The sequence below is a fragment of the Rhinopithecus bieti genome, unplaced genomic scaffold (assembly GCF_001698545.2).
Source record: "Rhinopithecus bieti isolate Rb0 unplaced genomic scaffold, ASM169854v2 scaffold_81659, whole genome shotgun sequence".
NCBI classification, from domain to species: Eukaryota; Metazoa; Chordata; class Mammalia; order Primates; family Cercopithecidae; genus Rhinopithecus; species Rhinopithecus bieti.
The window spans coordinates 1,591,377-1,613,699 of record NW_016837762.1 but is presented as its reverse complement, the minus strand read 5'-3'; the positions used below and the strand labels follow the sequence as shown (position 1 = coordinate 1,613,699).

General features: G+C 45.7%; 1 protein-coding gene across 1 annotated transcript in view; it reads left to right on the top strand.

Annotated features, from left to right (window-relative positions):
• The window catches only part of ALOX5AP (arachidonate 5-lipoxygenase activating protein), a 46,526-nt gene that overhangs the window by 7,517 nt on the left and 16,686 nt on the right, over positions 1-22,323 (top strand). Inside the window, exon 2 of the mRNA XM_017865961.1 lies at positions 14,492-14,616. Coding sequence (XP_017721450.1) covers positions 14,492-14,616 — 125 coding nt within the window. The remainder of the gene's footprint in view (positions 1-14,491; positions 14,617-22,323) is intronic.

The window sequence follows — 22,323 nt, the reverse complement described above, 5'->3', positions numbered from 1 at the left end:
CACAAACAATAATATTTTTAGCCAGTTTATTCAAAAGGAAAACAGGAACTAAACCACTTTCATGCAGTGTATAACTCTGTTAATATGGTCAGGCTAATTTTGCTGGGGGAAGGAACTTAACTTTTGAATATTTGAATGCCCAGTCATTTAATCTGAATATCCTATTTCCTTGCATGTTGCAAAATTTCTGTCAATAAAAGGCAGAAAAAGAAATCTCTTCTCCCTGCTCATCCCTAAGAGAATGGGTTGCCTGTACTCTGAGAGCATTTTCTAGGGGGCACAACCACTTTTCTAATTTTCCTTCCCAGTTCTCTGTGGGCGCAGATGCTCTTTGGTTGAAAGCGTTGTAATTCAGTCCCAAGATGAGGTATGGCTACTGAATCCCTAACCTAGATCTGGGGACCCCATAGCCACACACCAGGAAAATGAAGCTTGTCATTCAGTTCTCCAGTCATTGCACAGGGTTCATGGACTCTTCACTGATCCTACCGGACGCTCCTTCTCTCTGCTAGCCGAACACACATCTCTCTTCTCTATCAGGATGCCATAGGAGATGGGCATTCATTTTTAATACACATACATCTGCATCAAGTTTAATTTTGCCATGTCTCAATCAATCCACTGTCAAATGGGTTGTTTGAGGGCTATGGTGCTTATCAAAAATTTACTCAAGAATAGCCAAAGTCAGCCAAGCAAGGAGAACTTCAGCAACATTCCCAAATGGCCCCAACTAAGTACTGTAAGAGTCAGGATAGCTAAAGGGTCTTGAGAGGGACTTCTCAGGCAGTGGCACCAACATTCATCTGGTTGTTTAAGTCAGAAATCTGAGCACCATTATTGACTCCTCTTCCTTACCGTCTATCCCTCACTAAGCCTTGTAGCTACTATTTAGCAAACAGACCCTCAATACACAAATTTCTGCCTAAGGCCATGGCCACCATCCTAGTCTAATCCACCATCTCTTCTCTGGAACAGACCCCAACTGCTCTCCCTGTCTCCGTGCTGGTCTCTCCAATCTGCGTTCCACACTGCAGCCAGAGTGTTCTACTCTACAATGCAAATCCATTTGTGAGACTCCTCCTCTTAAAATCCTCAAATGGGCCGGGCGCGGTGGCTCAAGCCTGTAATCCCAGCACTTTGGGAGGCCGAGACACGTGGATCACGAGGTCAGGAGATCGAGAGCATCCTGGGTAACAAGGTGAAACCCCGTCTCTACTAAAATACAAAAAAACTAGCTGGGCGAGGTNAGCTACTATTTAGCAAACAGACCCTCAATACACAAATTTCTATCTAAGGCCATGGCCACCATCCTAGTCTAATCCACCATCTCTTCTCTGGAACAGACCCCAGCTGCTCTCCCTGTCCCTGCTGGTCTCTCCAGTCTGCGTTCCACACTGCAGCCAGAGTGCTCTACTCTACAATGCAAATCCATTTGTGAGACTCCTCCTCTTAAAATCCTCAAATGGGCCGGGCGCGGTGGCTCAAGCCTGTAATCCCAGCACTTTGGGAGGCCGAGACACGTGGATCACGAGGTCAGGAGATCGAGAGCATCCTGGGTAACAAGGTGAAACCCCGTCTCTACTAAAAATACAAAAAAACTAGCTGGGCGAGGTGGTGGGCGCCTGTAGACCCAGTTACTCGGGAGGCTGAGGCTGGAGAGGCGGAGCTTGCAGTGAGCTGAGATCCGGCCACTGCGCTCCAGCCTGGGCGACAGAGCGAGACTCCATCTCAAAAAACAAAACAAAACAAAACAAAAAAAAAACAAAAAAAAATCCTCAAATGGCTTCTCTTTGCCCCCAGGATCATTTTGAAACTCCTTAATGGAACCAGCGCGGCCCTTTGTGATGTGATTCCCCAACCCCTCCCACATCATCTTTTCAATCAGATTTCCCACTCAATGGAAATTTTTTCAAGTCCTCAGGTTCATGGTGACTTTCTCTTGCTCAGGATCTTTGAATATATTGTTTCTTCTTTCCTCCTGTATTTGCCAAAACACCACTTCCTCTGGTAAGATTTTCTTGACATCCTCTATAAAAAAAAGATTGAGGAAGTTGACTACCCAAAATGTTTCCCATTCATTCCAAGCTCTATTCAAGGCAGTAAAGTGCCCAGCAGACAGATTACATTCCTCGTCTTTTCTGAAGCTAGCAATGGCCATGCAACAGCATTCTGGCCAATAAGATAGAAGTGGAAGTTGAAGGGTGGGATTTCCAGGAAAGCTCATTGAAGAGGTAATTCCTCATTTCACTGCTTACTCTTTCCCGCTTCCTAAAATGCAGTGCAGATGGCAGACACCTCAAAGCTGTCTCAGGCAATCAGGTGATGTTAAGGCAGAAGCCCGCTTTATGATGGGTAGAACAGGAAGAAAGAAGGCACCTACGTTCTTGTTCAGCTTGGACCACACCAGCCCTGGCTTGCCTACCCCTGGAATTCCTTTAATGAGAGGCAAATGAAAGCTTACATGTTTAAGCCATTGCTTATTATTATTATTTTTTATTTTTTGCTTATACGCAAATGAACTTAATCCTAACCAATATTAACACTAACTGGTTCTATTGCTTGGTACCAAGCCAGTGCATGACACATGGTATATGTGCTCAGTAAGTATTTGTTGAATGAGTGAATAAATGAAAGAACATAGAGGATATATAACATCCAGTCCTCCTGCCCAGATGTCATCTGATCCTCTTTAGGATCTGGGCCTGTAAAACTGTATCTGATATAGTTTGAATATTTGTTCCCTACAAATCTCCATGTTGAAATTTGATCCCTAATATTGGAGGCAGGGCCTAGTGGGAGGTGTTTTGTGTCATGGTGATGCACGGCCTGTTGCCGTTCTCACAGTAACGAGTGAGTTTTTATTCTAGTGTCCCTCTCCAGTCAATATCCAGCCCTAGCCCCAGCTCTAGGCAACCACTGATCTGCTTTCTATTGCTATAAAGTGTACTTATCTTTTCTAGTGTTTCGTGCAAATGGAACCATACAGCATTCACTCTTTTGTGTCTGTCTTCTTTTGCTCAGCATAATGTTTTTGAGATTCATCCATGTTGTGTGCCTCAATAGTTTGTTCTTTCTATTACTGGATAATTCCATTATAAGAATATACCACAATTTGTTTATCCATTTACTGCCTGATGGACATTTGGTTGTTTCCAGCTTTGCACCATTTTGAAACCTAAAGGCTGCCAGTTTTGAATGAGACCCCAGAACAATGAAGGTAGGCTGTGTATACAAGCTCAGGCTGCTGGGCAAGCTGCTCTGCCACTTAGGCCTTAAGACCCAACTGACATGATGGTGCTTAAAGTAGCTGCAGTGGAAAGGGAGGCTGTTGGAGCCTTTGGCAGGCCTTTATAGGTGAACCCAGCATAGCACCTAATGATTTGGAGCAAAGCTGTCATTCCCTGAAGATAACTACTCTCCTTTTGAGAAACATCTTCTAGCTACTATGAATAATAAACACAAAATGCATCACCATGGGCCACCATGTTGTCTTTTGACCTGAGTTGTTCATTGTGAACGAGAGTCATCTGACCCAAGGCAGAAAGTTGGGTGCACACAGCAGTGTTCCATCATCAAATGGAATATGAGATTGGGCCCAAGTAGGTCCTGCAGGCACAAATAAGCTGCAAGAGCAAGTAGCGCAGGCCCTTGGCCCAGCCAGTACTGTTGCCAGGTTGACTGCTCCCTCCCAGTCTGCCTCTGTGGCTTCACGGGGAGTTTCCTATGCCTACTATGCCTACTCGATGGACGAAAAAACAAATTGGAGCACAGTTTATAGTGCCGGTACTACCCGAAGTGGCTAGCTGAGGCACTCCAGCTCCACTCTGGGGTACCCCTGAAGGACAGTGCCAAAGGAAAACCCCCTCAGTGGGCAGAACTTGGAGCAATACAAGTGGGTGTTCATTTTGCCTAGAAGAGAAGATGGCCATAAGTTACAGATTTACACAGAATCACAGAGAGTGGTTAATGGTTTAGTCTGATGATCAGGAACTTCCAAGAGACTTGATTAGAAGACTGGTGACAAGGAGTCCTGGGGAAGAGGTATATGGATAGAATTCTCTGAATACACACAAAAAAATGAGAATATGTATCCCATATGAATGTTAACCAAAGAGCAGCCACAGCAGAAGAGGATTTTATTTTTTTCACTTGATTTTTTTTTTTTTGAGGTGGAGTCTCGCTCTGTTGCCCAGGCAGGAGTGCAGTGGCCAGATCTCGGCTCACTGCAAACTCCGCCTCCTGGGTTCACGCCATTCTCCTGCCTCAGCCTCCCGAGTAGCTGGGACTACAGGCGCCCGCCACCTCGTCTGGCTAGTTTTTTGTATTTTTTAGTAGAGACGGGGTTTCACTGTGTTAGCCAGGATGGTTTCGATCTCCTGACCTCGTGATCCGCCCGTCTCGGACTCCCAAAGTGCTGGGATTACAGGCTTGAGCCACCGCGCCCGGCCCAGAAGAGGATTTTAAAATCAGCTGAGTAAGATGATTCATTCTGACAGCATTAGCCAGTCTATTTCCCCAGCCACTGTTGCCCAACGGGCTTACATATATCATGACCAGGCGGGCAGGGCTATGTATGGACACAGCAACATGGATTTCCACTCATCAAGGCCAATTTGGCTCCAGCCATTGCTGAGTGCTCATCCTGCCAAGATAGAAATCTACGCCAATATGGCACCATTCCCTGGGCTAGAAAACCAACTGGTGGAAGGTTGATTACATTGGACCATTTCCATCATGGAAGGGGCAGTGCTTTGTCTTCCTTGGAATAGACATTTACTCTAGACATGGATGTGCCTTCCCTGACTACAATGCTCTGCCAAACCCACCATCCATGGGCTTAATTTTATTTGTTATAAAATTTCAGCCACCACTGCTTCTAACAAAGGAAGTAATCTTACAGCAAAGGAAGTACAGATATGAGCTTCTGATCACGGGCTTCACTGGCCTCGCAGTGAAGCAGGTGGCCAGATTAGAACAGTGGAATGGATTTTAAAGGCTCAGTGACAGCACCAGCTGGGCAGCAACACCTTGCTGGCCTGGGGTTATGTCCTCCAGGATGCTTTAAGTCAGTGGCCAATACATGATGCTATTTCTCCCCCTGTCAAGATTCATGGGTCCAAGAATCATGAGGTCAAAACGGGGGTGGCTTTTCTCACTACCACCCTGGTGTTTGAGTAGTAATTTTTCCTTCCCATTCCTGTAACTTTGGGCTCTGCTGTTGCAGAAATCTTAGTTCCTATGGGGGGAATGCTTCCATCAGGGAGTACAATGGTGGTTCCACTAAACTGATAGCTCAGTTCGCCGTCTTCTCATGCCAGTGAATACACAAGCAAGGAAGGGGGTTCCTTTCCCACCTGGGGTGACTGATCCTAATTACCAAGGAGAAATTGGACTATCACTTCACAATGAGGGTGAGGAGTATGTACTCTATGTGTCTGTGATTAATGTCAATAGAAAGTGACACCAACCTAGTACACAGAGGACTGATTGTGGTCCAGGCCCTTCAGGAATGAAGATTTGAGCCACCAGGCAAGGAACTTGGACTCACCGAGGTGGCCATATTCCAAGGAGAATATTTTATTTATATCTATCTATGTCCATCTATATTCCATCTATGTTTCCCTTGGAATTCCTATTTATGAACATGGGGAATTCCAAGGGGAAGATAGAATGAGTAGTGGAAGGTAGTTATAAATGTCAGTCAAAAACCACACAACCAGTTTGCGAAATGAGGAAGGTGATAGTGTTGAATATTTCTTGTTTATCTTGATATAAATGTATTTGTGCATATATTAACCAGTTTATTCATTTATTATTATTTTTTGAGATGAGCTCTTGCTATATTGCCCAGGCTGGTCTTGAACTCCTGGGCTCAACTGATCCTACTGCTTAGTCCTCCGAGTAGCTGGGACTACAGGCATGCACCACCACACCCAGCTAACCAGCTTTTTCCTATTCCTCTATTCAATTTCTCTACTATAAAACATAATATGTGTTAATGGTAGTTAACTTTATATCTCAGTATTAAGTTACAAGATATCAAAAAAGGAATGTGACTTAGTTACAAGCAGAATGAATATCACTCAAAGATGAATAAAGAGAAGAGGGTTAGTGCATTTTCTACTGGATGAAAGAAAGTTTCATTGTTAGGCGGAAGCATGATTTTGCCTTTTTTTTCTCCCCCAAAGTCTCACTCTGTGGCCCAGGCTGCAGTGCAGTGGTGCAATCTTGGCTCACTGCAACCTCTGCTTCCTGGGTTCAAGTGATTCTCCAGCCTCAGCCTCTAGAGTAGCTGGGATTACAGGCGCACCAGGCTACTTTTTGTATTTTTAGTAGAGAAGGTGTTTCTTCATGTTGGCCAGGCTGGTGTTGAACTCCTGGCCTCAAGTGATCCACCTGCTTTGACCTCCCAAAGTGCTGGGATTACAGGTGTGAGCCACTGTGCCCAGTCAGCATGGTCTTTTTGGAAGGCAACTTTAGCATGGTTAAGAGGTGCGAATGGATGCTAAGCTAACACCAGGTAAGCCCTGGTAGATTTGTATTGTGTCAATGTGCCTACACTAGAGCCATGTTTCCCCAAATTCACTTTTCCTATGTACCTCTGGATTAGTGTGGGCCACTGGAGACATTTCACATGAGATGAGGAAGGTGGGAGTGAAGGAGCCGTATCTTTTTACACTAAGCAGGTCAGGGAGGGCATGTGGCTCTGTCTCACATTGTTGGGAATCTGCCCATCATCTGGTTGGCTTAGGTCAGTGGCTGAGATCACAGCTGTTCCAGCTTCTGCTGGAAACTCCTTCAGTTTCTCTGACTGCTCTGTGATGAAGGCATCAGATTCTCCTGCAGAAAACCCCAACGCTGAAGTTGGGGCTTCATGTTGGTGAGTGATAGATACGGGTTCCAGCCCATCCTGTGGTTTCTTGCAAATTTCAGTGTCAGCTCAGGCTTGCGGGTTTTGGGTTGTCCTTGCTTCTCACACTTCATGCCTTTCTTCCCTTCCTGAGAGTCTCCCCTTTAGAGTTTAGGATTCAGCCCCAGTCACAGAAACAGCAACCTCACTGTTAAAGGTTGAATTGTGTCTCCCCAAAAGGTAGGTTGAGGCCCTACCTGCCAGGACTTCAGAATGTAACCTTATTTGAGAACAGCATCATTGCAAATCTAATTAATTAAGATAAGGGCATACTGGCTCAGGATGGGCTCCTAATTCAATACAACCAATGTCCTTACACGATGGCCACAGGAAGACAGAGACGCCAGGGGAGAACACCATGTGCTGATGGAGATGGCGGCAGCTGCCAGCCAAGGATTATAACCAGAAGCCAGGAAGAGGCAAGAAGGAATCCTCCCTTAGTGATTTTAGACGGAGCATGGCCCTGCCGACACCTTGATTTTTAGACTTCTATTCCCTAAAACTGTAAAACAATACATTTCTGTTGTTTTAAGCCACTCAGTTTGTGCTACTTTGTTACAGCAACTCCAGAAAACAAAACCACACTCAGACTGTTTAATCAGCCTCCTTAATTGCATACGGTCTAATCCCTATAATGAATCCCTTAAAAATGTGTGTGTATATATATTTAAAAATATAAAATATTGTCTAGTGGTTGTGCATCTCTGGTCAATCCCTGACTGATACAGAATATGTATTTCCATTTCTAATGATGAAATACCTGAGTGAAATTTCTAGGACATACGGTAAGTGTATGTTTAGCTTTTTAAGAAACTGCCAACGTCGGGGAATTGCTTGAGGCTAGGAGTCCAAACAGTCTGGGCAACATAGTGACACCCTGTCTCTACGAAATAAAAAATATTAGCAGGGTGTGGTGGTGTGTGTCTGTAGTCCCAGCTACTCAGGAGGCTGAGGTGGGAGATTCGCCTGAGCCCAGATCTTTCAAGTTATAGTGAGCTATGATCATACCACTGCACTCTAGCCTGGGTGAGAGTGAGAAAGTTGGTCTCTAAAAAACAAACAAACAAACAAACAAAAAGGAAACTGTCAAACTCTTCCCAACATGTTGCTGTTTTTACATTTACCATTTTACATTCTTACCAGCAATGATTGATAGTTCCAGTTGCTCCATACCCTTGCTAACCATTCCAATAGATGTATCGTGTTATCTCATTGTAGTTTTGTGTTTCCCTAGTGACTAATGATGTTTAACATCTTTTCATGTACCTATTGGCTATATGTATATCTTCTTTAGCAAAATATCTGTTGTTATTTGAAGAGTGGAAATTTTACATTTTGATGAAGTCTAATTTATTTATTTATTTATTTTTTACTTGGATGGCTCATGCTTTTTGTGTTATCTAAAAAATATTTGCCTTCTTCATGGTCACAAAGACTTTCTCCTATGTTTTCTTTTGGAAGCTTTATATTTTTAGTTTTTGTTTAAGACCCACTTCTAGTTATAATTTGTGTGATTTTTTGGAAGGGTCAAGGTTCATTTTCTTTCCCATAAGAATATACAGTTGTTATAACACCCTTGTTAAAAAGACTTTCCTTTCCCCATTGAATTACTTCATCAAAAATCAACTGAGCATATATGGGCATCATGAATTTTAATCCTATCCGAACTGAATGTTCCCAAGGCAGGCCATGCCCATGACTGACCTTTCCTTGGATAGCCTACAAAACAGATAAAGCTAAGTCTGGAGCAAAGAAATCCATGTCTAACCTGTTGTTGTTGTTGTTGTTTTTCTTGAGATGGAGTCTCCCTCTGTCACCTAGGCTGGAGTGCAGTGGCTTGATCCTGGCTCACTGCAATCTCTGCCTCCCAGGTTCAAGCGATTCTCCTGCCTCAGCCTCCCAAGGAGCTGGAAATTGCAGGTGTGCACCACTACGCCCATCTAATTTTTGTATTTTTAGTACAGACAGGGTTTCACCATTTTGGCCAGGCTGGTCTTGAACTCCTAACCTCAGGTGATCTGCCCTCCTCGGCCTCCCACAGTTTTGGGGTTACGGGCGTGAGCCATGGCACCTGGCCTTCACCTTTGTTTTCTTACACCACACACTACGTGATGTTTTCCATATGCATGTGTCATTTGCTTCATTTTCCTACAAACGCATAAGCAATACACTGTGTGGTGTGAGTTTGTAATGGGAAAAGGAAGGGGTTTTGCAGATACTACATTGGCTTCCTGCTATCTGTGTGAATGGCTATGGACTTTGCCTTCTATTTGTTCACTTTGCACTGATATGATCAGCTTACAACTTAAGATTCTAGAGAAAGAAGGTCATATCTGTAAAGCACTCTGAGCATGTGTGGAGTTTAATCAATAGCATATGAGTTACAGCAAATTCACTATCTTTGTTTCTTCAGCTATAGGATGGCATGAGGATTCATCTCAATTTAGTTCAATTCTGTTCAGAACCATGAGCTAGCCGTTCATGGAAGGAAAGCCCACCTGATTGTGGCCGGGGAAGGAGAAACGACACTTTAACCAGGTTGATTTGGTTCTCACAGACACCACTGGCATGTGACATCTGAAACAGACCATGCCTGGTCTCTCTGTTTATATCACTTATCATTCAGATCAATATTGGTCTGAATATTCTTGAGACTAACTGAAATGAAAAGGAACTGTTGGGTAACCATCCATAATTCCAGCCTGTAGACCTGGGCTGTATTTCTATGCCCTTCCTGGCACTGATCCCACCTCCTGCCCCCTCTCCCTCACCACCAGTCAATCCTCATCCTAATGAACAGAGAGGGCAACCCTGAATGGGGAGTGGAAGGAAGAGATGTCATGAGATGGCAACGTGTACCCTGAAGTGAGGACGAAGGCTACGTGAATGTTGTAGGCTGACAGCCGGGCATAGTGGCCCCGTTGCCATGGCGATGGAGGCATGTTGATGCAAAGTGTCTGCACAGCTCCTAGGATTTTTAACAGCAGCTGGGCAGAGCCTCGGCGTCCCTGAATTGTTGCCCCCCTGAGTCACTCCTTGGCCCCAGCTGTCCTGATCTCTGTTGACAAATGGTTGTCCTTCACAGTCAAACTACTAACAGTACTCTAATTAATGAATGTGCTAATTATTCTTGCCTACTCCCAGCACATTTGTCTAACTAACCTGTCACACACAGATCAGTGCAGCATATGCATAATTACGGAGGGCGCTGGGAGCAGGGGATGGGCGGGAGAGGGGTGGGCTGTCGCTGTGGGATATTTCTTGTAAAATTACCTTTGCTAACGGTCAGATGTCGTGGGGATATGTTATTTCCCGTGAAGTGCATATGTCTTCCTTTCTTTCCTTTCTAAAACATCTCTCTTCAGGGCTGAGGGGCCAGTGCTCAGTGCTTTAGCCTGTGAGGGGATTGCCAGGCATAAATGTAGAAGGACCAGGGAGCCCCAGGTTCTGAAGACAACTCCAGTAGCACCACGTAGGGTGATTAAAACCCCAGACTTTAAAGCCAGACCGGCCTGGGCTTGAACCCTTGTTCTGCTCCTTGCTATGTGGGTCTTTGCCTTGACCATATATATATATATATTTTTAAAGACAGGATTTCCTTCTGTTGCCCAGGCTGGAGTGCAGTGCTGAGATCACAGCTCCCTGAAGCCTCCATTTCCACAGCCTTAAGCGATCCTCTTGCCTCAGCCCCGAGTAGCTGGGACTACAGGTCTGCCACCACGTCCAGCTAATTTATTTTTTGTAGAGACGGGGGTCTTGCTATGTTGCCCAGGCTGGTCTCCAACTCCTGGACTCAAGCCATCCTCTAGCCTTGGCCTTCCAAAGTGCTGGGACTACAGGCGTGAGCCACCGTGTCAGGCCCTTGACCACATTTTGAACCCCTTTGAACCCGTTTCACTTTCTGGGCAATGGGAGGGGGGTAATTCGTCCCTCAGAGGGTTGCACTGAGGAGCAAACGTGAGGCTCTGGGTACAATGCCCAGCACAGACTAGGTCCCCACGACACAGCCGCTCAGTGCCTCCAAATTCTGGGCTGCTCTGGGCTGCGGCCAGGCGGTCTTATGCGGGAATCCGGGCAGGCAGGGCAGGCTGCGCTCCCCTCCCTGGCTCTCCCGGCGCCCCTCGTCTTTTTGTTCTGTCTCAGCAGCTCTCTATTGAGATGAATGGCATTTCCAGAGCTTCACCTCTGATAAGTGCTCCTCTGCAGCCACAGCCAGAATCTTAATGTGTGCTCTGTAATTTAATGGCCATCTCAGCTATTAACACGCTCTTCCCGCGTGAAGTGGACTCCCTCCATCCCCCGACCTCTGCAGGTGCTCTGCGCGCCGGCTGCGGGTGACTCCAAGGAGCTCAGAGCAGGGGCGCCCAGCACCTCTCCAGGTGCCTTTGGACCTTCTACAGCGCGAATGGCTGGACTTTTCTCCCATGTATGGGGCCCCAGAAGGTATGGGTCCCTGCGTTCCACGGAGCCCTGAAGGTTTCCAGTGGTGGTGGGGGCTGACCATGTTGGTCCCCGTAGGTGCTGTTTTCGTGTGCCGGCAGATTGGGATGAGTTTTAAAGACAGAAGCGTGTAGGATAGAGAAACTTCCTTAAAAACTGGAAATTTTAATCTGGGGATTATAAGTATTGGACCATCAAGTGCAACAGTAAATACACGTCTCATTCCCTCCTCCCAATTTTTCTTTGCGGGGTTAGTCCCCCTCTGCCATATGATAATTGTGAGAACTACCAGGGTCTTCGTTCTGCCATCTGGCTGGCCTCTCCAAGAGTGGACACCTGGGCAGCCTGGGCCAATGAGGCTGTCCTAAGAGATTAGATGAGAGAAGTCAGTCTTTGACAGGTGATGGAAGCTGTAAAATGTAGAACTCCAGAGATGGTGCTGTCTCCAGGAAACAGGCCTCCAGAGCAAATACGTTTGACATGCTAAGAGAAGCTGAAAGAGAATGAGAGGAGAGATTGGAAGAAAGAGACAAAGGTAGAGAGAAGGGGAAGAGAGAGAGAGAAAGGGACAGAAGAGAGAGTAAAAAGAGGGGAAGGGCGGGAGAGAAAGAGAATCCCATTTAAGAGTGCTACATTTAAGAGAGAGAGAGAAAGCTCTCTAGCTCCGAGGCCTAACCACATCTCTACTCTTTTCAACTTGGTTGTCAGATTTTTAGACTCTTTGAGTGAATAAATTCTCCTTTTTGCCTAAACTAGTTTGAGCTAAGTTTCTACTGCTTGCAACTGGAATACTTTGTAAGAGGACTGGCCTTCACTTCTGATGCATTGTCACTAAGATGTGGTAAATGTTAGAAGGGCTAACTCTTTATGGGGTTCAAACTCCTTGGCTACCAAAACCAAAACATCCCCTGAAACTTACCAAACTGCAGGTATGAACTGTATCTCACTAAGGTGAATATACAAATCTTGCAAGTGCTGAGCCCTAACCAATCTTGTAATAACTCTGTGGTAGTTAATTTTATGTCAAATTGATTGAGCTAAAAAATGCCCAGGTAGCTGGTAAAATGTTTTTTCCGAGTGTGTTGGTGAGGGTGTTTCTGAAAGAGATCAGCACTGGAATCAGTGGACTGAGTAAAGAATTCCCACCCTCACCAACGTGGTGGGTGTCATCAATCCACTGAGGGCCTGAATAGAACAAAAAGTGGGCAAAGGGGCAAATTCCCTCTTCTTCTTGAGCTGGGCCATCCATCTTCTCCTGCCCTTGGACACTGGAACCCCTGGTTCTCCAGCGTTTGGATTCAGACTGGGTCTTGCACCATTGCCCTCCTTGATGATCAGGCCTTTGAGTGCAGACTCATCTTCACCAGCAGCTATTCCGAGTCTCCTGCTTGCCGATGGCAAACCATGAAACTTCATGGTCTCCATGAGCATGTGAACCAATTTCTATTAGAAATCTGCTATATATATATATAATGACTAAACAATGTTTGAAAGGCAGAGGAGGGTGGATCACCAAGTGGGTCAGCTCTGCCCAATCACAGAAAATCAGGCTCTCAAAGTATAGAGAGAGTGCAGAGCCCAACCCAGTCACAGGTGCATGTGGAACTGTACCTCATTGTCTCCATATATATATATATATCTCCATATATAAAAATCTATATATATACACATATGGAGATATGTGTGTATGTGTATATGGAGATTTATTCATTTATTGGTTCGGTTTCTCTGGAGAGCCTTGGCTAATATAAAGTCTACACTCTACAAAGTGCCCTAGGTACTCAGGAAGTACCCAAGTGTGTCATGACCAGCCCGACTGCCCTGGCTGCTGGCTTCTCTGCATGCAACTCTGCACACTGCCTCCACCAGCCTTTCTCTCGCAGCTGAACCGAGGGCACTCAAGCTGGCCTCTGGCACTGTATGTATGAGGGAGCAATATCTTCCCCTACACTGACCTCTTCCAAGCCGAGATGTAGCCCTCCCTGCTGCCACCAGTTACAGTGGTCCATGTTCCCTTTCAAAGTGAAGTTTTGATAAAAGCACCTCTTAACCAATGCCAAATAGCTGAGTCTGGTACAAAGATTGCAGATATTTTGCATTTGCCATGTAACCTCGGAGGGATTGCCATTCACGGTGAGCTGAGCTGCAGAATACCAGACAGCCACCTCACCTACCTGGCAGGTCCACTCTTACGCTTTCTCAGAAAGCACAGTCACTCTACTCTTACTAAGTTGAAAAGAATTTCCAGGAAGGTGTTTCTGCAATTGCCTCAGAAAAGCCAGTTGCAGTGTTTAACAATCCTTTGGAAACTTCCCTTAGGGATCATCTGTAACTCCATTTCTGCCTTTTGCCAATTATTTGGTTTGGTTTTAATTCTTTGGTTTAATTCATTAATTCCTTTTATTACTTTTCTCTGAAGAAATGGAGATATCAGCTGTCCCTCCCCACTGCCATTGATTCCTTCCTTCATTCAAACCTTATGTGGCTGCTACTGAGGGCCCTACTGTGTGTTAAGTGTTCACTTTTTTTCTTGGAATTCAAAAAAGAAGGACAGTACTTGGGGCACAGATCTTTTGGTGTTCTATACATTTTTTTAAAGTTTCATTTTACATTTGTGTGTGTGTGTGTGTGAGACAGAATCTTTCTCTGTTGCCCAGGCTGGAGTGCAGTGGCATAGTCATTGGCTCACAGAAGCCTCCAAGTCCTGGGCTCAAGTGATCTTCCCACCTCAGCCACCCAAAGTGCTGGGGTTATAGGCTGATACCACTGTCTGACCTGAAAGTTTTGGGTTTTCTTTCCCTTCTTTCTCTTTGCTGAAGTCAGAGATGATGGCAGCTTCCAGATTCTCTGGTGCCTGTGCTGCGCTCATGCTGGTCATAGTCTTGGATCCAGGATTCATTCTGGAGACTCCCAGGGAAGTTTCCCATGACAAGGAAGTGTAGGAGAGTGTGCTGGCTTTGTCTCCTCCTCTGCTAAGCCCTGCTTCTCCTGGTAGGTCACACTGAACCACAGCCAGGGCATTTTGGTGGCTAGTTTAAAAAAAAAAAAAAGGAAGAAGGAGGTACTGTGTAATTGTGCTGGGGATATTCAGAAATTCTAATGATGAAAGAGTGCAAGCTCTCACTTCCCCTTCCTGTACAGGGCAGGTTGTGGGGCCGGAGCCAGAGCAATCCTCTCCAGAGAGCCTGAAGCAAACATGGATCAAGAAACTGTAGGCAATGTTGTCCTGTTGGCCATTGTCACCCTCATCAGCGTGGTCCAGAACGGTAAGGAAAACCTTTTACTCAGGGAAGGACAGAAGGGGAGATTTTCTTTGATGGGTGTTTGGAAGTCAGGCTTAAACTATCATGTCTGTGTGTGCGCATGCACACACACTTTTACCTTATCTTTATTTGCTTCTTTTTATTTGACTGTATAGGGTTGTGTGTATTTCTGTGCAAATTTGGCGTTTTCCTTCTCTTAGTCTTTCACTTTCATGGTGATGACTGGTCCCATTTTTAGAGCCAGGGCTGCAACTTAAAGGCTTTTGCTAAAACCCTTACTGAAGTGTCTATGATCAGCATTTTAGCTACTGATTAATGTAGCCAGGCAAGAGGTGGAAGGTAAGAAGACTAGAAAGGGAACATGATATACACATTTACGCAGACACGGGGCTTTTCTAACTTCTGCAGTGCAATTGAAGTTCCCAGTCATCTGCAGTCGAAAAAGAGTGATTTTGGTAGGTGTGTAGGAAAATCATCTTATTATTTTCCTCTATATTACTTTTTTCTTTTGTTCTTCTGAAGAAACATGGTGTTTTTTTTTGTGATATCTTTTCTTCTCTAGCATGTATAATTTTAGAAGCATTTTCGTATGCATTGTATACTTCGGAAAGAGAGAGAGAGAGAGAGAGAGAGGAAAATTGTCCTGCTCAGCATTTGCATTTCCATTATTCCGCTATTAGTTAAAAAAAAAAAAAAAAAACAAGCAGGATACCTAGATCTGGAAAAGGGAGGACTGTGTAGAGCTGTCTCCCTAAAGTTCTGAGTTAGGACTGCCTCAGACCACTTTCATAAGTATCTCCAGTGCCTTTGTGTTTTATATTTATTGAGATAGAGAAAAAAAAAGAGTAATTACTAAGGGCAGCTGCTGTAGCTTCGTGGTGATTACTGAACATTGACACGCTGTCACGTTTTGGAACTTTGAGTATTTAATCACTTTGGGATATTCTATTTTCCCCCATCTTGAGTGTGGACAGATGATGGTGATGTAGCCTCCTGGACACAGAGCAAGCCTCCCCCTCAGCCTCCACGCCAGAAAGGCCCAGCTTCGTACACTCCAAGTATGTTTTCTATAAGAACTATACTTTGTGGTTCTCTGACCCAAACATTTTTTTATACTAAATTACATACAATGAAGTTGTGGCTCAGAGAGGGAACAAATGGCTTATTTAGGCCACCATTTCCTTGAGCCGTTATGGTTTCACACGGGGCTCCCTTGGCCCTGTAAAGTGGCAAGGATTCCTTTATTCAACCTGCATACATGTACAGAGACCCTGTTCTGGGCCAGATAGTATTCTGGGTACAGGGGGATAGAGCAGGGAACAAAACAGCTACAGTGATGGACAGGTCAGCCTGCAGCCATGCCTGCAGTCTCTGCGAAGGTAGCTGTATGGGTGGGCAGGTGGCCAGCACTTATTCAGCTCTAGTGAGATCTCCCCTCTGGCCTCTCCCCTGACACCCGTCAATAAAACTGAGGGGCATCGGTGGACAGGGGACCTTGTGCCCCCTCACCTGTCTGTGCAGTTAGGGCTGAACTCTGCTATGAAGTTTGAGTTCACTCTGTCCGGCTCCCTCTCAATTCAGAGCTGAGCTGGGGGAAGCTTCAGAGCTCTCCATTTCAAGGACAGGTTCTCCTCACCTCTCCTAATGGAAGTGCACTAGGGAACTGGCCCTGTTCTGCCCAGGGCTTTATCCTGGGCTTTGCCATCATGGTTTAGCAAACCCTGTTCAGATTGAGGTGGGTGTGAGATTTCGAATTCTTTTTGACAGATAGGATTAAGTCTTCTTCTGTGGGACAAGTGGGAGGTGGAGGTACGATTAAAGATGGCCAGATGTCTGAGTCCTGACAGCCACAGTCTGGAGATCTAGACTTTTTAGAGACCACAGGGCACAGTGGCCTCACTAACAGAGTTCCTGGAAGTGATGAGTGTGCTGGGGGCTTCCTGGTTGAGGAGATACCAGCACGGACCAGCAGGGAGCTAATTTTTTGGGCTGGAGTGTGATGGCCTGCACGTCACTGCCTCTGTCCCTCCATTGTCACAGCTGCCCCTTGGGAGCCAGCTGAGGCAATGTGTGGTCAGAGTGACTTTGCACAGTTCTCCTGCCTGTGCTCAGTAAGAGAATTTCTGTGGTCCCAATGAAACCACAGAAAAACCCCTCATATACCTCTCAATGGAGGTGGCAAAATATTCAATAACTTGGGAGGTAACACAACTATTTGTTTTTAACTGTGAGTTTTTAGGTAATCCCAAAGATCCAGATGTATGTCCAAGCCTCTTTTTGCAATTCTAATTCACCTCAATGTTGCAACCATAGACCTACCTTACAGAATTCAAAAAAAATATGCAAAAACCCTGCCTTTCTTCTTCCTCATACCCTAAAATGCCATTGTGAACACTTCCTGTTAGTTAAAGAAAGATTTCCATGGTGTTACCAGGCACTGCACCCAGTCTGTGTCCTAAGACAGTGAGGCACAGTCCCACATGCGCCCGTGACTGCCCTGGGCCCTGCACTCTCTCTGTACTTCGAGAGCCTGATTTTCTGTGATTGGGCAGAGCCGGCCCACCTAGTGCAATGTCCTCCTCTGCCTTTCAAACATTGTTTAGTCATCAAGATCTTCCAACTTGTAACCCTCTCCAGCTTGATCCAGCAGAATGCAGATTTGGAAAAACAGAACGAGTTTAAAATACATTGTTCTAAGAAACCTGGACCAGAACTATCGAAACTTGGTTTCCCAGAGAATGCAGCAAATGGGCTCATTGGCCAATACTATGGCACTGGCTTTTGAGAAAAGAAAGGCTTCATTGCAGGGCTGGCCAGCGAGGAGACAGGAGTTGGGCTCAAATCTGTCTCCCCAATTTGGGGCTTAGGGCAAGTTTTAATTACATAGATGCGTTTCTTATGAGTAGCAGGCAGAGAGCCTCCAACTTCTCCAGCCAAGATACCAGCAGCTTGGACGTGATGCAAACCTGGGAAGCACATACTGTATTTGGAGAAAGTGATTAGGAAGAAATGTGAACTGAGGGGAGGGGCTCAGTGCCCCCGAGCTACACTTAGTGATGGCAGAGGAAGAATGCCCTCCTGCAGGAGGCTGTTCCGCATCTGCTCTGGTTGAGGGGGAGCTGGCAGGTGCCTCCTCCAAGTTTTGGCGACATTATGGCCCTGCAGTCATAAGGATTTGTGAATCTAGTGCTAAGGAGGGAAAGGGAGCTGCTGTTACTATTTCTACCCCAACACATACACACACTCACAAGAAACCTCACAAGCACCATATTGGAAGACTTTTCCATCCAACCTGGGGTTTGATAGGCTCTAGAAACAGAATCATAGACTCATGAAGTTCCCCCAAAGCAGGAATCTTCCTTATAGTAACCCCCACAGCTGCTTCTTCCTGAACACTGCAGTATTCAGAAAACTCACCACCTTCCAAGCTTGCCTTTCCAATTGTTGCATGGATTGAAAGCTTGCCTTGTGTGAAGAATGGTGCTTCCTGCGGTGCTTAGTATTATCTCATGTAATCTTTGCAGCACTTAATCCTCGCACTTACCCACTCACGCAACTGCCTTTGCAGAGACTGGAGGGGTCGCTGTAGGCTGACCTTTCCTTCACTGTACCTGTTTTGTTCCCTGCTTTAGTCCCCTGCACCCAGGACACTGCCTGGCACAAAGACAGGTCTTTATAAGTGTATGCAAGTGAATAAAGAAATATATTATTATTATTATTGAGTTTCACTCTGTCGCCCAGGCTGGAGTGCGGTAGTGCAATCTCAGCTGACTGCAACCTCCGCCTCCCAGGCTCAAGTGATTCTCATGTCTCAGCCTCCTGGGTAGCTGGGACTACAGGCATGTGCCACCATGCCCGGCTAATTTTTGTATTTTTAGTAGAGACAGGGTTTCGCCATGTTGGCCTGGTTGGCCTCGAACTCCTGACCTCAAGTGATCCTCCTGCCTCGGCCTCCCAAAGTGCTGGGATTACAGGCGTGAGTCCAGCCTAGAAATACATACTACATGATTTATTCCTGTTTTACAGATAAGCAAAGTGAATCATGGAGAATTTGGACCGTTGGTTGCAAGTCCCAAGGTCAGGAGTGGCGAAGCTGGGATTAAAACCTAATCATCTGACTTTAGAGAGTAGACACTTGCTCCATGCATATTGCCTCCAATTCATTCATTCAAGCACTCACTGTTCAAGAAGTTCTTTCTTATGTTGAGCTGAAATCTGCAGCCCTGTGCCTTTTATCCAGCAGTCCTGGTGCTGTTCCCTAAAATCACTTAGACTGTGCCTGTTCTTTCTGTGTTTACAGTGTCAGCTGTCACATCCCCCACTTCAGTCTACTGTTTCTGGAGTCCCTTGCCATTGGGTCACCTCTCCTCTTCCTGTGTTCTTTCTAAGAATACCTATGCAGATAGGTGTCTTCTGTACAGGGAAGCTGTTCCTGAGATATAGACTCCAACTCTGTTAGAATAATCTACGTATGAGTTACTTTTTCGAGAACCATGTGTCATTGCTGACTCATATTAACTCTGTGGTTAACTAAAATCTCAAGATCTCTTTATGTTTGTTGAGAAACTTACTTAACTTCTCTGGCCCTCAGTTTCCTTCACTGAGCAGTGGAGTGATTGATAACCTCCACATGTGGTTGCTGAAGGTCTTGCACAAGATGATATAAAGTAGCTAGCCGGGCCCACCTACAGCAGATGCCTCCCAAGGGTTTGCAGCTATCTCTCTATCTGTGTCTTTGTCTCTCTCACACTGGTTTTGGCTTACTGTTAGCAGCTAGCTGCGATAAGTGTGTCTATGGTCTTTGCCTGCATTGTTTCTGTAGCATACTGCAGGATGACAAGAGGTTGGGGAGTGAGGGGGCGGTGAGGAGTAGACAAAGGCAGCCAACTCTTCCAAGTTTAGCTTAGAAGGAAGGAGAGGTAAACCCTAGTGGAATGTTGGACTGAGGCAGGTTTGTTTTTGTTTTGTTTAAAGGGTAGGGAAGATCTGTGGGTGTTTCCAGGATAAAGAAAAGGAGAGAATAGGATATTAAAGATTCTGGAAATGGGAGAAGGAGCAATGAAATACAGACTTGAAGTCAGTGGCATGGACAGGGTCAAGATCGCAGGTAGAGGTCACAGCCTTAAAGAAAAGGAAGGGGCTTGGTTCTCTGAGCAAGGAGGGAAAGAAGAGAGGCAGAGGCAGAGAACTACAGCGTGTGGTGCTGCTCGTTGCAGAAATAACGTCTGCCTTTTAATACAGTCATCCCTCCTATCCCTGGAGGATTGGTTTCAGGACCTCCCTTGGATATCAAAATTCATGGATGCTCAAGTCCCTGATATAAAATGGCACAGTATTAGCATTTAACCTACACACATCCTCCATATACTTTAAGTAATCTCTAGATTACTTGTTTTGTCTTTTTCTTTTGAGATGGAGTTTCACTCTCGTCACGCAGGCTGGAGTGCAGTGGTGCAATCTCAGTTCACTGCAACCTCCGCCTCCTGGGTTCAAGTGATTCTCCTGCCTCAGTGTCCCGAGTAGCTGCGATTACAGCCCCCCCCCCCAACTCCCCCAACAACTGGCTAATTTTTGTATTTTTAGTAGAGACGGGGTGTCACCATGTTGGCCTGGCTGGTCTCGAACTACTGACCTCAGGTGATCTACCTGCCTCTGCCTCCCAAAGTGCTGGGAATACAGGTATGAGCCACTGTGTGTGGCCTAGATTACTTATAATACCTGATAGAATGTAAATGCTATGTAAACCGTTGTTATACTGTATTGTTAAAAAATAGTAACAAGAAAAATATCTATACATTTTCAGTACAGACAAAATGTTTTTTGTTTTGTTTTGTTTTGTTTTAATATTTTTGGTCAGTGGTTGGTTGACTCTAGGAATGCAGAACCTGCAGATACAGAAGGCTGATTATACTAGCCCTGTTTATGTGTTCAGAGGCAGGGAACACCATCTTGGGTTCTGGAAAGAAAACAATTAGGATCTTCTGTCATACTCTGGCAAAAACAGATCTTTGGAATGGACAGGTGTATTAAACCCTGTGGAACTGGCTGGGCCCGGTGGCTCACGCCTGTAATCCCAGCACTTTGGGAGGCCAAGGCGGGTGGATCACAAGGTCAGGAGTTTGAGACCAGCCTGGCCAATACGGTGAAACCCCGTCTCTACTAAAATTAGAAAAATTAGCTGGGTGTGAATGACGCATGCCTGTAGTCCCAGCTACTGGGGAGGCTGAGGCAGAAGAATCGCTTGAACCCTGGAGGCTAAGGTTGCAGTGAGCCGAGATCACGCCACTGCACTCCAGCCTGGGCAACAGAGTGAGACTCTGTCTCTTTAAAAAAAAAAACAACCCTGTGGAACTGATGAAATCCCACGGGGAGCTTCACGGTGACAGCAAGAGGAGAAACACATCACCATGTGACCCGCAGAGTTTGAAGTCCCGGCTGCACCGCTCCCCAGTGGCGGGGTGACTCTGGAAGGTCGCAGGGTTCTTACCTACAGAGTGGGAACAGTACTACCCACTGCAAAGACTGGGTGCAAAACTCAGTGACAGAATACATGGCAAGTGCCCATCACATTGCCTGGGATGAGGTGGGCCCTTCCTTTATGCAAGAGACCCTACAGATACACTTAAAGTGGGCACATTCCTACAGAAGGAGTGTTATTTGTATCAAAAAGAAAAACATGAAAGGCTTTTATTCCTATACATAATAAAGCACCCTTTTAATGTCTTTTGAGGAGGATAATATGAAATTGATGAAAAGAACCCTGTGGTTGGATCCCTGACAATCACATATATCCCCTTTTCACTCTTGAAAAAGGAGTAAAGGAATAAAATAGAAGAGGAGAGAGGGGAGAGAGACCTTCACCCCCCATCATCCAATCTATAGTCAAACCCTCCAGACTGTGTCTCCTTGGCGTCTCTGACACCCCACCGCCACCACCTCAGTCGACTCCTATCTTATCCCCCGTTCCTGGATCTGATTCTGCTAAGTACCTGCCACACTAAAGACAGGGTGGCTTTCTGATGACTACATTCCTCTGCTTAAACCTGTCAGTAATTCCTTGTTGTTCTCAGACAGAACTAAGTTCTGAATTTCTTCACACAGCTCTCAGCAAGGTCACAGTCACCCTGCTAGGCCCAGGTGCAAATCTCAATGGTCATCTTCTTGAAGCCCAGGCTCAGTTATTACTTTGTCATTGGGGCTCACGCCCCCACCCTCTTGCATGCATCAAATGGCCCCTTACCATGCCCTTCTTTGGCCCATAGCTCAGCACACTGTATCATTTCAATTTATGTATTTTGCTTACTGTGGATGATCTGTTTCCTCCTCTGCTGTCCTCACCAGAGCATCAGTTTCTCAAACCAAGGCTCTTTGTCTTGTTCTTGGGTGCAAGCTAAATGTCTGGCACGTGGCAAGTGGTCATAGATACATGTCATTGAAAGAACAATTCATCACCTCCCTCTTTGGCCTTGTCTGTGGTTCTACCAAATCCCACTTTCTCCCCAGCAGCCTCCATTTCCCCTCCTTGGCTGGACATTCTGAACCAAAACAGTTCTTTCCCCTGGACCTTTGCATATTCTGTTCTCCTAATGTAGAGTGGCCCCTCTCCCTCCTTCTGCTTGGCTAATTTCTACTTGTTCTTCAGAATTTATCTTAGGTGTAATTCCCTCTAGGAATCCTTCTGTGACCCAACATGGAATTAAGTTGCCTCCT